Raw genomic sequence first — 13730 nt, forward strand, 5'->3', positions numbered from 1 at the left:
ATGATTACTTTACCATTAGTTACCATGTTTGTGCCCCCTCAAGTAAAGCAGGGCTTCATACTTAGTTGTTACTAGGGAGTTCATCATTACTTCATGATTACTTTACCATTAGTTACCATGTTTGTGCCCCCTCAAGTAAAGCAGGCCATCAAACTTAGTTGTTACTAGGGAGTTCATCATTGTTCATGATTACTTTACCATTAGTTACCATGTTTGTGCCCCCTCAAGTAAAGCAGGCCATCATACTTAGTTGTTACTAGGGAGTTCATCATTACTTCATGATTACTTTACCATTAGTTACCATGTTTGTGCCCCCTCAAGTAAAGCAGGCCATCATACTTAGTTGTTACTAGGGAGTTCATCATTACTTCATGATTACTTTACCATTAGTTACCATGTTTGTGCCCCCTCAAGTAAAGCAGGCCATCAAACTTAGTTGTTACTAGGGAGTTCATCATTGTTCATGATTACTTTACCATTAGTTACCATGTTTGTGCCCCCTCAAGTAAAGCAGGGCTTCATACTTAGTTGTTACTATAGGAGTGCATCATTACTTCATGATTACAGAAAACAGAAAACAGAAATAACTGAAGAACCAGCATTATGTATATTGGGCATTCTACCTATGGAGACCAGCCTATCCTCACAAGTGTGCAGCTCCTGGGTGAAGTTGGCTCTCATAACGGGAAGCAGGATAGTACTAAGGCACTGGAAATCAAAAGAGAAAATTGCATTTAAAGAGTGGAGAGATGAATTGGCTAGAATAGCCTCTTTTGAGCAGCTTATCCATAGAGTTTGCAACACCCTAAACGTTTTCAGGAAGATCTGGGGGCCTTACTTAGAAATACTTGGAAATGATGAGCAGAGATAATTACTAGTATCGGTGCTGATATTTCATTTTGAAGACTGTTGACTGATATTATGTACTACTGATATTATCGTGTATCCCTGATGGCAATAATCACACACTCTAAGCATGCCTGATCTCTATGTATAGCAGCAATGTATTATTAATGTAACATTAGTATTATGATGTAAGAATGTGCATCTCTTGTTTCTTTTTCCTCACTCTTCCTTTTGTTTTTTTGTCTGTCTACCCCCCCCCCCCCCCCCCCCAAAAAAAAGCAAATAAAAAGCTTTAGTCACAAAACAAAAAGAACAGGATGGCTGGAGGGGGGGGGGGGGGGGGTGAAGTGTACAGACATCATTCATCATCCCTTTATTTTACTTTGCCACTGAAATCTCCACGAGGAGGATAATGAAATGTGTGTAATGGAGGTGAAATCACATATTTGTATCCACTCTTATAGTATTATTCCATTATCCAAATTCTGACCAACCCTAACAGCAAATGCATGTGTCTTTGTTTTTTTCTTGTTGAATATTTGATCGACACTTTATTTGGTGTTGAAATTGTGATCAACAAGTGAGAAGGGATCCATGTTTAGAAACGGCATATTAGTTCAACGTGCTACTGTTTCTCTCAACAATCCGATAAGGTTAAAGTAAATGTAAGTGCAAGGTAAAGTAGTGCACTGCTACACGGGCGACCTGGGTTCAATCAATCAATCAATCAATCAATCTAGATTTTATATAGCGCCAAATCATAACAAGAGTTATCCCAAGGCGCTTTAACAAAATAGAGCATGTAGAAGACCAGGCTCTTTATTTGAGACTTAACAATTGAAACAATTCTCACATGCATTGGCGATTTTACTGTCAGGCCATGTGGCAATTGAAACAATTACCCAACAAGAGGATGCACTTGGCAACGGTGGTTCAAATCCCAGTTGCAGCCCTATTTTATTTTTGGAAAATGTAGCGTAAATAGTTGATCTGGACATTTATTATGTATAAAGCTGCTGAATACACACTGTGTAGGCTAGCGGAATAACTGAATATGCCCATTCATGGCAACGTAATTTGGACATCAGCTCAACGTCGTGGCGAATACGTCTAAATCATCCCGATATCGGCTGTGAGCCTAGTCCTGGACGTCACTGAAGGACGTCATCACGACGTAATTTTGCTTGCTGTGAAGGAATGCAGGTTTCCCACATCACAGAAAACTGAAAGATTGAAAAGAGTTGTAAACTCACGTTGGAACTTAACTGATATAAATTGTTCTCTCTTTGTAGCCCAAGAGGAACCAAGATACCTTGAATTGGGACGAAAACTTGACTTGCTGCCAGACACTTCGGCTGTTAGCAAACCCATAAGCCACATCCTGTGGAAACACGGCGACGACATAGTGCTGGAATGGATCAAGGATACACCTGTGGAATACAAAGGACAATTTAAAGAGCGCACACACCTGAATACATCGACTGGACGTTTGTTTATCAGTGATTTTGCTAGAGCTGATGTTGGACTGTATTCTGTGGTGTTCAACAACAACATACCCCACGGCAAGACGTATTATATTAAGGCGATCAGTAAGTATGAATGCTGTCCTGCAAAACAAATTTCAAGTAGCCTATATGTGTTCTTGTGTGTTTGTTTTTGCAAAGTGTGGTCAGCTTACACACAATGCATTGGGGGCATCTAAGTGTAGAGCACTCGTCTACCACCGGGGAGATCAGGGTTAAATTCCCAGCAGTATATTCCGGCTTGGGCACTGAAGCTCCCAGGGCACCCCCTCCTTCGACAACATTTCATTCGGACTTTTATTTTTCGTCCGAGGGAAATGTGAAATCAGGAGACAACAGATAATATTATGTTCTCTCCTGATTCTAAATATAACTGAATCACTTTGTTTGACCAAGTAAAACTATTTTTAGAAGCATTTTACAAAGTATCTATGGAAAAATGTATGGCTCATCAGTCACCACTTGCCCGCAGCCATCCAATAATAATCAATCATTAGACTTAATCTTCTTGGAAACTGTTTTATTTCAATGTGATTGGTCTTAGCTTTGTTTCATAAGTTCTGTGGAGCCCAAAATGAACATCACCACCACAGAAGAACTTGAGCTCCTGAGAAAAGGGGCTATGACTACTGCTGAGAAAAAGCAAGCTCTATGGGCCAGAGGCCGAGTTGCGGGCGAGCCTGCGCTGCGTATGCGTCTGAGCTGCAGGGCCAGCTCGGCGAGCTGCAGGGCGGAGCCCACGCAGTAGGCGAGCCTAGGGATCGCGCGAGCGTAGCACACGAGATGCCTAGTATATACTGTATATACTGTATATTGTCTGAGTGCATTTATTTGTTTCTGACTCTGGGAAAGTGGGGGAAACACATTCCACAAAATGACTGTGTCTCTGAACTATCTCTTTAACCAAATCACATACATATTAGGGCCTAAATATTTGGGATTTGGTTAAAGAGATAGTTCAGAGACTATTTAGGCTATTCTATGTGATCTCCTTTTGATAACTGATGCCATAACAGATGCAATATTTCTTCACTTCCATTCACTGAGCCTCCCCTGAAACTGTTTATAGCCACCCGGCCCGCCTCCCACTTTGAAAACCTCTCACCTAGACTTGTGTCCTGTTTTCTCCATCAACAGGCAAAGTCCCAAAGCCCTCGGTGTCAGTTAGACATACTAGACAACCTTGTACTCCTTCCTCAACCAAGTGCACTCTGAGCTGTGATGGAGACGTCACAGATGCTGGACCAGTCACCTACAGCTGGAGGACAGATGGAGGAGACTGGGAAGAGTCAACGCAGCTGAAGGAGATCAACAATGATGACAAATGGAAGAAGGTTCAAAACATCTCCTGCCGAATGAGGAACTCACTTGGTCAGAAAGAGAGTGAACTCCATGACAATCCATTCAGGCCAGGTCTGTACTATGTGTTCTCTGCGAATACAAGTTTAACATTTTGTCAACACACACACTTGTTGGGTTATCAGTTAGAAAATGCCTTCAGCTCTTAAAACCATCAAATCTATGCGTTGACGCACTTACACAATTACTGTCTGTCTTCCATTTTTGGACCTTTTTAAAAAGTTGTTGAAGGGTTTTGCATGATTGAAAACGGTTACTAAAATGGTTATTCTCAAATTATTTCACTCTGACCAAAACAATTTCACATAAGCACTCAATACAGCTAATGTGGTATGCTAGTGATCCACAGACTTATGGGAGAGCCACTACTATAATAGGACGATCGATGATTGACGTTTTCACTCGTGGGCTGTCCTACAAAAATACGTCATCCCTGCGGATCAAATTTCAAATTACTAACAAAGTCCAAATGTAATAATCTTTACTAAAGATAAAATAATGTTTTGCTTTTCCTGCCAGATTTCAGTGTGCTGAAATATTAGATGTGTCTATAAACACATCTAATATTTCACCACACTGAAATCTGGCAGGACACAGAAACCCTGATGGTACGTGAGCAACTGGGCATAATATGAATGTTTACCTTAATGGTTTTGCATCATTTGGGACTGGAAAAGCAAAACATTATTTTATCTTTAGTAAAGATTATTAGATTTTTGGACTTTGTTAGTAATTTGAAAAATGCAATAAATCTATACACGCATCATTTGGGACTGGAACAGCAAGACATTATTTTATCTTTAGTAAAGGTTATTAGATTTGTTAGTATGTAATTTGAAAAAATGAAATACATTTATAGTACACTATTTTACTTCAATGCTTTTTTTTTTAAATTGTGGGTTGCCCGTGAAGGAGGAATAAAACCCACTGAATGAATCTTTTGACTTGAAAGTGAATTAAACCCAGCAATGACTAAGCCTTGATTTTAAACAGCTCCCCCTAACGCCGGTGGGACTGTTGCTGTGGTGATTGTCTTGATTCTCCTGATTGCTGCTGTGACTGCGGTGGTGCTACTTAAGAAATGTAGTAAGTATTTTTATTTGCTTGAAGTTTTCGCATGAGGGTTACGTTCCTAATCAGAAGCTACATGTTAGGCAAATGTACATTATTTGGCTGTGTTCTTGTGCATTTTTATATCTGTGCGTGCGCGTGTGTGCCTGCCTGCCTGTCTGCCTGCCTGCCTGCCTGCCTGTGCGTGTGCACACATGCCTGCAGGCAGACATGCCAAAGCATGACACCATACATTGATGAAATATTGCTATTCTGTTTCCATATAATTTCAGGGCAGGACCTCCTCCCGTCTTCGCTGAATACGGCACTGGATAGAATCCCTTGTTTGAATGGCAATGAAACAGGTGAGCATTTCCCACCAAAACACATGTAGAAAACCATGTTAAGGAGTGCGATGCCGGACAAATCTCAGTGTCTCAGTGTCTCTTACTAGTGTTTTGCTGATTGAACTAAGTAACATTATTTTTGATTCCTGATGGGAAATTGAGTCATGCTACAGTTGCTCACATTCAGGTAGGGAAGAATAAACATAGAAAGTAAGCTATGCAGCCTATGCTGTTTAACACTGATTTGTATTGATTGATTGATTGATTGATTTTATATTATATATATAAAAAAAAAAAAAAAAGCCATTGGTCAAATGTAAACAGTAGTGGCTAAACTGAAAGTATGGGTTTGGTTGTTTTTGGGGTTTTCTTTGCAAAGGTGGACGTGATCGCGCAGAGGTGGTGTAGTTGGACTCATCAAAATCAGACCAGGCACCTTCAGGTAGGCTACAATTTCAGAGCACAAAGTGAAACATGTAAGCTATGCTCATGGCCGTAACCAGGGTTTGAGAAATACTGAGGTCATTTTAGCGCGGCCTGGGGGGTCCAGAAAATGTTGTCCATTTTAAAGTAAAATGCTTCAATCTGGTGCACTTTGAGAGCAAAATTAAGAGGCTAGATCTATAAAGAACTACAGACATCATATTAGATTAATATCCTCTTTACTGTGCTGTTGCTTTACAATGATACACAAATAATGTATCCCCACATAATATATATTCTGCATACATGGCAGAATACTGCTCAATTAAATACAATGGCCCATCTACATAAGCATCACTTACAGGGGAGTTACTTACCCATTTACTTCAATAGAACTGTCCCCAAAGTCTAGCCCCAATGCAAAATTTTTACTTTGTGGTGAGTTATGTCTCTTCCTTCTGTATAGCACACAGAGAGGGAGCAAATTGTAGCATTTCTGATCAAGTATGTCATATATCATGTTATTTATGAGGGCTTTAAAACACCAATGACAGATAGATCTGGGGGCCGGGGCTATTTTTCCTTTTTTTTTTTTTTTTTTTTTTTAGAAAATACAGAGGTCATGACCTCGGTGTCCTCAATGGTAGCTACAGGTATGGCTATGCTTTCACATGAATATGTGCTTTATGAGATTATCAGTAGGACTGTAATCGGTATAAATGACTGCACAATACAGTTTGGAGATGAAGCAATTATTATTATTATCATTATGCATTTTACCTCAGACAAGACAACACAGGACATTGCAAGTCTGAAATCCATCTATTTGCTGTGCCCTACTAGTGAAAAGTTGTTTCTAGCAAATCGAAGTGGATCTCAGACTTGAATGCAGTGTCATGTCTGACGTAAAATGCAAATAAAATAATAATAATAATAATTATTATAATAATAATACTAATAATAATAATAAAAAAATAAAAAAATAATAATAATAATAATAATAATAATAATAATAATAATAATAATAATAATAATAATAATAATAATAATAATAATAATAATAATTAAATCAAACTGCTTCATCTCCAATTTAAGTTTAGGGTATTTAGAATTAGGAGTTGACAATAAATCAATATCAATATTGTGATAAAATATGCTTCATAACAGTGATATATTTGTTTAATACCGTTTTCAATATTTTCAATATACATTATTTACATCAGTCACTGAGTCACAGAGAGGTGCAGACCCCAGTACAGCAAAGCGACCGGATGTACAAAGACAGACAGGTTCAGAGCCCAGTACCGGAAATAATGAAAAGGACAGCGAAAGCACTGAAAATCCATTCAATTATTTTGCTCTGCCTCAGTCCAAGGATTTTGACTTATTTTTTCAGTACCACCCAAAACAGACCCCTCAAATAGTCATTCTTAAAGTATTCCACTCCAAAGACGACACAAACAGAAAATGGCTGACATACAATGAAGTAACTCCTCACTCATTCCTTGTTCTGCTCAGTATGTCTTGCCAACCAGTGACAGTGCATTTGTCAAAGGAGGCATGCATGTAGGCCTGGAAACATGCCCATCAGAGAGTACAGCAACATGCAAGAAGCAAGACCGATAGAGAAAGTGCTTTTTTCCTCAGAGCCAGCAATGCAGACATCCCTTACCCTTCTGGGTGATAAAGAACATTTTGACGAGACCAGGTCAGAAAGAGGAGGCAGGTCATGGAACATGTGATTGATGTCGTTAAAGTTATAGGAACATGTCTGGACTTAGCTAGTCTCGCTAGCCAGCCTCTCTTCCTCTCAAGGAAGAGAGGCTGGCTAGCGAGACTAGCTAAGTCCAGACATGTAATATAAAGTTCCTATAACTACAGAGCACACAGAGATGAAGCTGCACACACTTTTGAAAACATGGCTGTCAATCATGGCAACTATATTGAGCTTATATTGTTGCTAACCAAATATGATGCTAAGAGCAAGAAACTGATGGGAAGTAAAGGAAGAGGGTCCTTGGTAACTCTGGTGTCCAAAACAATAGCAAATAAAGTAATTGAAGTCATCAGGATGTTCATTCAGCAGACTGTTGAAGTGAGAAAGGCAGGACAGGCAGAGCACCAACCAGAACGTTATGCAAGGTGAAGCTGGTATGTTTTTTTTCCATTGATTTACCTGTGTGTGTGTGTGTGTGTGTGTGTGTGTGTGTGTGTGTGTGTGTGTGTGTGTGTGTGTGTGTGTGTGTGTGTGTGTGTGTGCGTGTGTGTTACAGGCCAGCCAGATGGCCAGTCAAGTGGAGAAGATGAAGATGAATAAACTACCACTGGCCACTAAAGGAGACTTCTTCAAATGAATGAAGTCAATATGTGATTATCCAACAGGTTGTAACATGTAAACTCAAACTTCCTTTTCAGTCTTTGGTCTTTTATGGAAACTAGCCCCTTCTCACTCCAGGCATGGTAGTTTCTGTCTCACCACGGAGGCAAAAAAGAGTGATTGAAACTAATTGGTGTGTGGGCAGAAACATCTGGTAGACTCAAAACATTCCTAACTTGGTTTAGAATTCTGACAGAGTTTCTCACAACGAAGCTTGAATAATTTTGTAATGTCCCAGGCTTCTCTCTATCTTAGAAAATAACAGGGCTGGAAGAGAACGGTTGCCAACAGAGCTGGCCTCCATAATTTCAGCCACAGGGGGGCCCTGAGAGTTAAATTGCCAGGAGTCCCTTGCCACCAAAACATTAGACGCACTGCTTTTTATGTAGCTGCGACCAGCAGCTCTGTAAGCTCTTGATTGGTCTGTTGGTCGGTCCTATTGACATAAATATCGGTCCACAAAAAGTTCACCACCCTTTAGCGGGCAGTTTTGCCCTAGGAGGCTGAAATTTCGCAGAAAGTCGCAGCTATTGTGAACTTGCACTTGTTTTTAGGTGTTTTATCTTTTATGGCTGAGGTGAAAAGGGCTACTGTAATTGATATGCTCATATTCTTTTCCTTTTTCATATTGTAAATATTTGTTAAAAGTATTTCATGGATCAATGGTCATGGAAGTTATTGAGACTGCTTCTTTTATCTTCCCTTGTGATGTGATGTGATGTGATGTGATGTGATGTGATGTGTCGTCTTTTTTGGGTGGACCTTAACACAGCGTGGCCAGACCTATAAAGGCAAATGTCTGTCACTGACTGACTGACTGACTGATGGAGTTGAACCATTGGTCAGCCGAACACGGTCCAGCCATATACTAGGTTTTTCCCTAATCTTGTTAGTCTGATTCAGTGACATGGCCAAGACTAACTAATCAGTCTCTATTGTTGAATTCATCAATTGTTTTAAACATATTCAAACGTCTGAGACATCAAAAAAGAAAAAGCATTGCCCTTATGTCCATGTATCTCCGTTTTATGGCTAATTAGCTACTAATGTAATTATGTAACAGGGACATCACATTGACACTTGAGATGAGTTGCAGCGGTTGCTCTACGTTTCTCGCCTTGGGTTTTTCTATTGATCACTGTTACGATGTTGCTGTCTCTTCTGTATATTGTTTATTAAATAAAATGTCCCAAGACTGGACACAAAAAACAATCAAGACAAATGTTTGTTCAGTGATCATTTATTAATGATGAACTATCGGGCCCAGATTGTCACAGTCCTCAGTGAAACCACTTCATCTATTTTAGGCCATCGACACCTCTGACTGGAACTTGCTGAAGACTTCTCCAATAGGTGCATCTATGCATGCATCTCATCTCATAGCAAACCATGTTAGGTACTCAGACACATTTAGAACAGTTTGAATGTAGGCTAAATATAATTCAGTACGCAGAACTCACAATACAAAAAGACACAATAAGCATTCCCTGCAACTCACGTAACCTGGCTGACGCAATCATCTAGTACAGTGGTTCTCAACTGGTGTAGCCTCAGGACCCACTATTTTCCTTGTCATGAAGTCGCGACCCAAATTTCAGATTTTTTTTTAAACCACTCAAATTTATTGCACAAAAAATAGCGCATTGATTTAATACACAATGCCTTCATGCACTGTTATAAACCTCAAATGAACAAAAAAGTGCAACAGAAGTGCAACTAGGGCTAAAAACCAATTGAAATAAGGCAGACTTGAATTACAGGCCTATATGTTTTTAAATTTAAACAAGTCAAACTGGTCATGCTCAGAAAGTCTTATTTGAACTGTATGAAATATGAAATAAAAGGCAGACTTATCTTGAATTACATGCCTATATGTTTTTAAACAAGTTAATAATAATAATAATAATAATAAAACAAGTTAACCTGGTCATGCTAATCCAGTTTCAATAGTCTGAATTTAACTAATATGAAATAAAAAGGCAGACTTTTCTTGAATCACAGGCAGGCTATATGCTTTTTAGTTAAACTGGTCATAACTTTTAATTAAACTGGGGCCATGCTAATCCAGTTTCAATCATCTGAATTGAACTAAAATTAAATATGAAATGAAAAGGCAGACTTCTCTTGAATTACAGGCAGAGCATATGCTTCAGCTTGTTAAACAAGTAAAACTGGTCAGGCTAATCCAGTTTCAATAGTCTGAATTTAACTCAAATGAAATATAAAAAAAAAAAAAAAAAAAAAAAATTGGGCCAATGTCCGCGACCCAATCAAAACGGCCCCGCGACCCACCTTTGGGTCGCGACCCACCAGTTGAGAAACGCTGATCTAGTATGTGATATCAAGAGAGCCAAACTCAGAGTTGGAGAGTAGTAAACTACATTTCATTCAAGAACACTCTCATTATTGATTTAACCATTTATTGCATAAATGGAAATACAGTTATGTTTGGCGTTGAAGGCTCCGCTCTTTACAGAAGATGCTCCTCCCTGAACCGGCCCAGCATCAAGCTACGCCGAGCAGGGAGGGCAGAAAAATCCCCCCATGGGCATAGAAGATTCCAGATCAATTTAAAAGCCATAGTGAGTAACAGAGACAGCCTAAGCAAGACATGGAATACATGTTCAACTTTCTGAGCCATGCAGACTCTAGAGCTAGAATACATGTTTAGCCTTTGAGCTATGCAGACTGAGCTAGAAGGTGGAGGCTGGGGTGGTGGAGTCAAAGCATTGCCAGCAGCCGCAGTATGAAGCATCAGCATAGGTGAAGCATCAGCATAGGTGAAGCACAGATCAGAGTGAGAGAGGAGGCCGTATTTAAACGGACCACCTTGTTGTGAGAATGGCTTTGATTGGTGAATGATTAAACGATGATCCAATCGGCGGCTGTCAGCTGGTTACAGCTGGGGCATCCAACAAACTAATGCAGGCTTCATATAGTTGAACTACCAGTTTACATGTTACAGTGTAGCTTGCTGGTAGTTCATATTTGCATAGTGATTCAAGTAGTTAAATTACTTTTTTTGTAGTTAACTACTGAAACTACAATTTTGGGCAATGAAATTAAATGAATATTGTTTATAGCCATTGATTAGACCAGCGTTCAAGCTGTTCATGTACAAGTTGAAGACTTTTTTAAAGACATGCTGCTCAAGTCAGTCAAAAAGCTGCAATGTGTTTACCGTTTTAGTTGTAGTCGGATAATACAAAACACAGATTTGTGTACAACAAAAATATAACATTCCTTGCCATGAAAAGCCCAAAATGAAAGTAGTTTGAATTACTTTTTCAAGCTTTAGTTTACCAAACTACATTTTCTCCTAAGGGGAGCTTTGCTGCAATTCAGTCTATTTCCAGTGTGAAGTAATTGGTACAAAGCTATGCTTTCAAAGTAGCTTTCCCCACACTGCCAAACGACTCCAGAAACTATCAACCGAACTATATAGACAACCCGTCTGTGGTGTCCATTAGGGGTGTCAAAAATAATCGATTATAAGATGCATCGCGATGCGGACGTGCACGATTCTGCATCGATTCACAAATGTCAAAAATCGATTATTTAAAAAAAAACAAAAAAACAAAAAAATAATAATAATCAAATAAAATATAATGGAAGTACATGCAGTTGTTTATTTTAATTATGGATCATGATATAATGCAAGTCCAAATGCACTTTTATTTTAAAAGTAGCCACACAGTGAGAAAAAAGAAAGTGAGAAAAAATAAATCATGTATTGCGGAAAAAAGTGATGCATCGATTATAAGATGCATCGCGATGCGGACGTGCACGATTCTGCATCGATTCACAAATGTCAAAAATCGATTATTTAAAAAAAACAAAAAAACAAAAAAATAATAATAATCAAATAAAATATAATGGAAGTACATGCAGTTGTTTATTTTAATTATGGATCATGATATAATACAAGTCCAAATGCACTTTTATTTTAAAAGTAGCCACACAGTGAGAAAAAAGAAAGTGAGAAAAAATAAATCATGTATTGCGGAAAAAAGTGATGCATCGATTTAAGATGCATCGAGATGCATCGATAATCGTAATCGAATCGAATCGTAGCCCTCTGAATCGTAATCGAATCGAATCGTGAGGCCAGTGAAGATTCACTAGTGTCCATCCTCTCGGGACTATAACCAATGACTTCAGAGTAAGAGGCAGAGTCTGGTGGTGTCGCTGCAGGGCGTTGGTGTGTTGGAGCTGGTGGATGTGCAGTAAGGCTGGGTGATGTCCCAGGCATAGGGAGTGATTGTGTCTGGGAGGCTGGATGCACGGCTCGTGCCTCCACCTGAGGGTGTCTCTCTCTCACCATAACCGATGGCAGCATTAGTCATGGTGTTCTGTGGGTCACCTGACTCGAAGGGTCAGAGAAATGTAAAGGTTACAGTGTCTGGCATAAAGGACAATTTCACCCCAGAATGAAAAATCTAGTTATCTCAATCACCTCAATCAATTACCTTGACCGCTCATGAGCCATGTTTGAAAGATCATGGTACAGCAACGCAGATTAGAATAAAAAGAAAGAGGAATAAAATTATAAAACAAGCTGAAATATATATATATATATATATATATATATATATAAAAAGTCGCTCAGAAATGTAATGCTCCTCATACTTCAGCTGTGGCCCTGGCTGTCATGGACATGTCGGTGGCCCTTATGCATGGCACTACAGTTGAAAATATTACAGCATGGAAACATTTATTGAAGCCGTGCGTGAGGACCATCGGACATCGCCATGATAGCTAGGTTGCATTTTTATTTTATTTTTTTGCTGGGTGGTGGATTTGTTGATTCAGCCTGTGTCATGATCTGTTCAACATGGGTTCTGTGAGCGTTGTGTTTTTGTACATGCTGCAAGCTACTATCTTTGTGGGTTTGTGGGTTGGGGGGTTCCTGTGGGGGGTGGGGGGGTTATGTTCTGAGTGAATCTTGTTTGTGTATGTGTATGTATATGGGGTTTATTTTCTTTGTAAATGTTTGTGGTTTTTATGTTTTTCTTTCTTATATTAAACATTTAAATCAATGATAACTAGAACGACCGCAACGCGGACTTATGCCTCCGCCATTAGTTCATTCTGGAGTCCAAATCGCCATTTGAGGCAAATTGGAAGAGATTCCGTCAAGGCGCTCCTGTGATGTTGCGTTACAGAGCTTGGAAATTGGGTGTGTGAGAGGTCACAGTGACCTTGAACTTTGACCACCAAAATGTAATCAGTTCATCCTTAGTCCAAGTCGATGTTTGAGACAAGTTTGATTAAATTCTGTCAAGGCATTCCTGAGATATTGCGTTAACAAGCTTGAAAATGGAGTTCGAGAGCTCACCTTGCCCTTTGACCTTTGACCACCAAAATCTAATCAGATCATCCTTGAGTCTAAGGCGATGTTTGAGGCAAATTTGATGAAATTCCGTCAAGGCATTCGTGAGATATCGCGTTAACAAACTGGAAAATGGCATTTGAGAGGTCACAGTGACCTTGACCTTTGACCAGCAAAATCTCATCCTTGAGTCCAAGTCGATGTTTGAGACAAGTTTGATTAAATTCCGTCAAGGCATTCCTGAGATATCACGTTAACAAGCTTGAAAATGGCGTTTGAGAGGTCACAGTGACCTTGACCTTTGACTTTTGACCACCAAAATCTAATCAGCTCATCCTTGAGTCTAAGTAGATGTTTGAGGGAAATTTGATGAAATTCCATCAAGGTATTCATGAGATATCGCGTTAACAAGCTTGAAAATGGCGTTCGAGAGGTCACAGTGACCTTGACCTTTGACCTTTGACCACCAAAAT

General features: G+C 39.4%; 1 protein-coding gene across 3 annotated transcripts in view; it reads left to right on the plus strand.

The window, feature by feature from the left end:
- The window catches only part of LOC310774124 (uncharacterized protein), a 195936-nt gene extending 186876 nt beyond the window's left edge, over positions 1-9060 (plus strand). Inside the window, exons 8-12 of one of the 3 annotated variants that reach the window (XM_083634195.1) lie at positions 3507-3782; positions 4722-4814; positions 5072-5143; positions 5505-5567; positions 7822-9060. In XM_083634195.1, the coding sequence (XP_083490321.1) occupies positions 3507-3782; positions 4722-4814; positions 5072-5143; positions 5505-5533 (470 nt within the window). In that variant the 3' untranslated portion in view covers positions 5534-5567; positions 7822-9060. The remainder of the gene's footprint in view (positions 1-3506; positions 3783-4721; positions 4815-5071; positions 5144-5504; positions 5568-7821) is intronic. The other 2 variants (XM_083634196.1, XM_083634197.1) reach the window with 2 other exon arrangements.
- Positions 9061-13730: the final 4670 nt, after the last annotated feature.

The sequence above is a fragment of the Poromitra crassiceps genome, assembly GCF_964638095.1.
Source record: "Poromitra crassiceps genome assembly, chromosome: 3".
Classification (NCBI taxonomy): Eukaryota; Metazoa; Chordata; class Actinopteri; order Beryciformes; family Melamphaidae; genus Poromitra; species Poromitra crassiceps.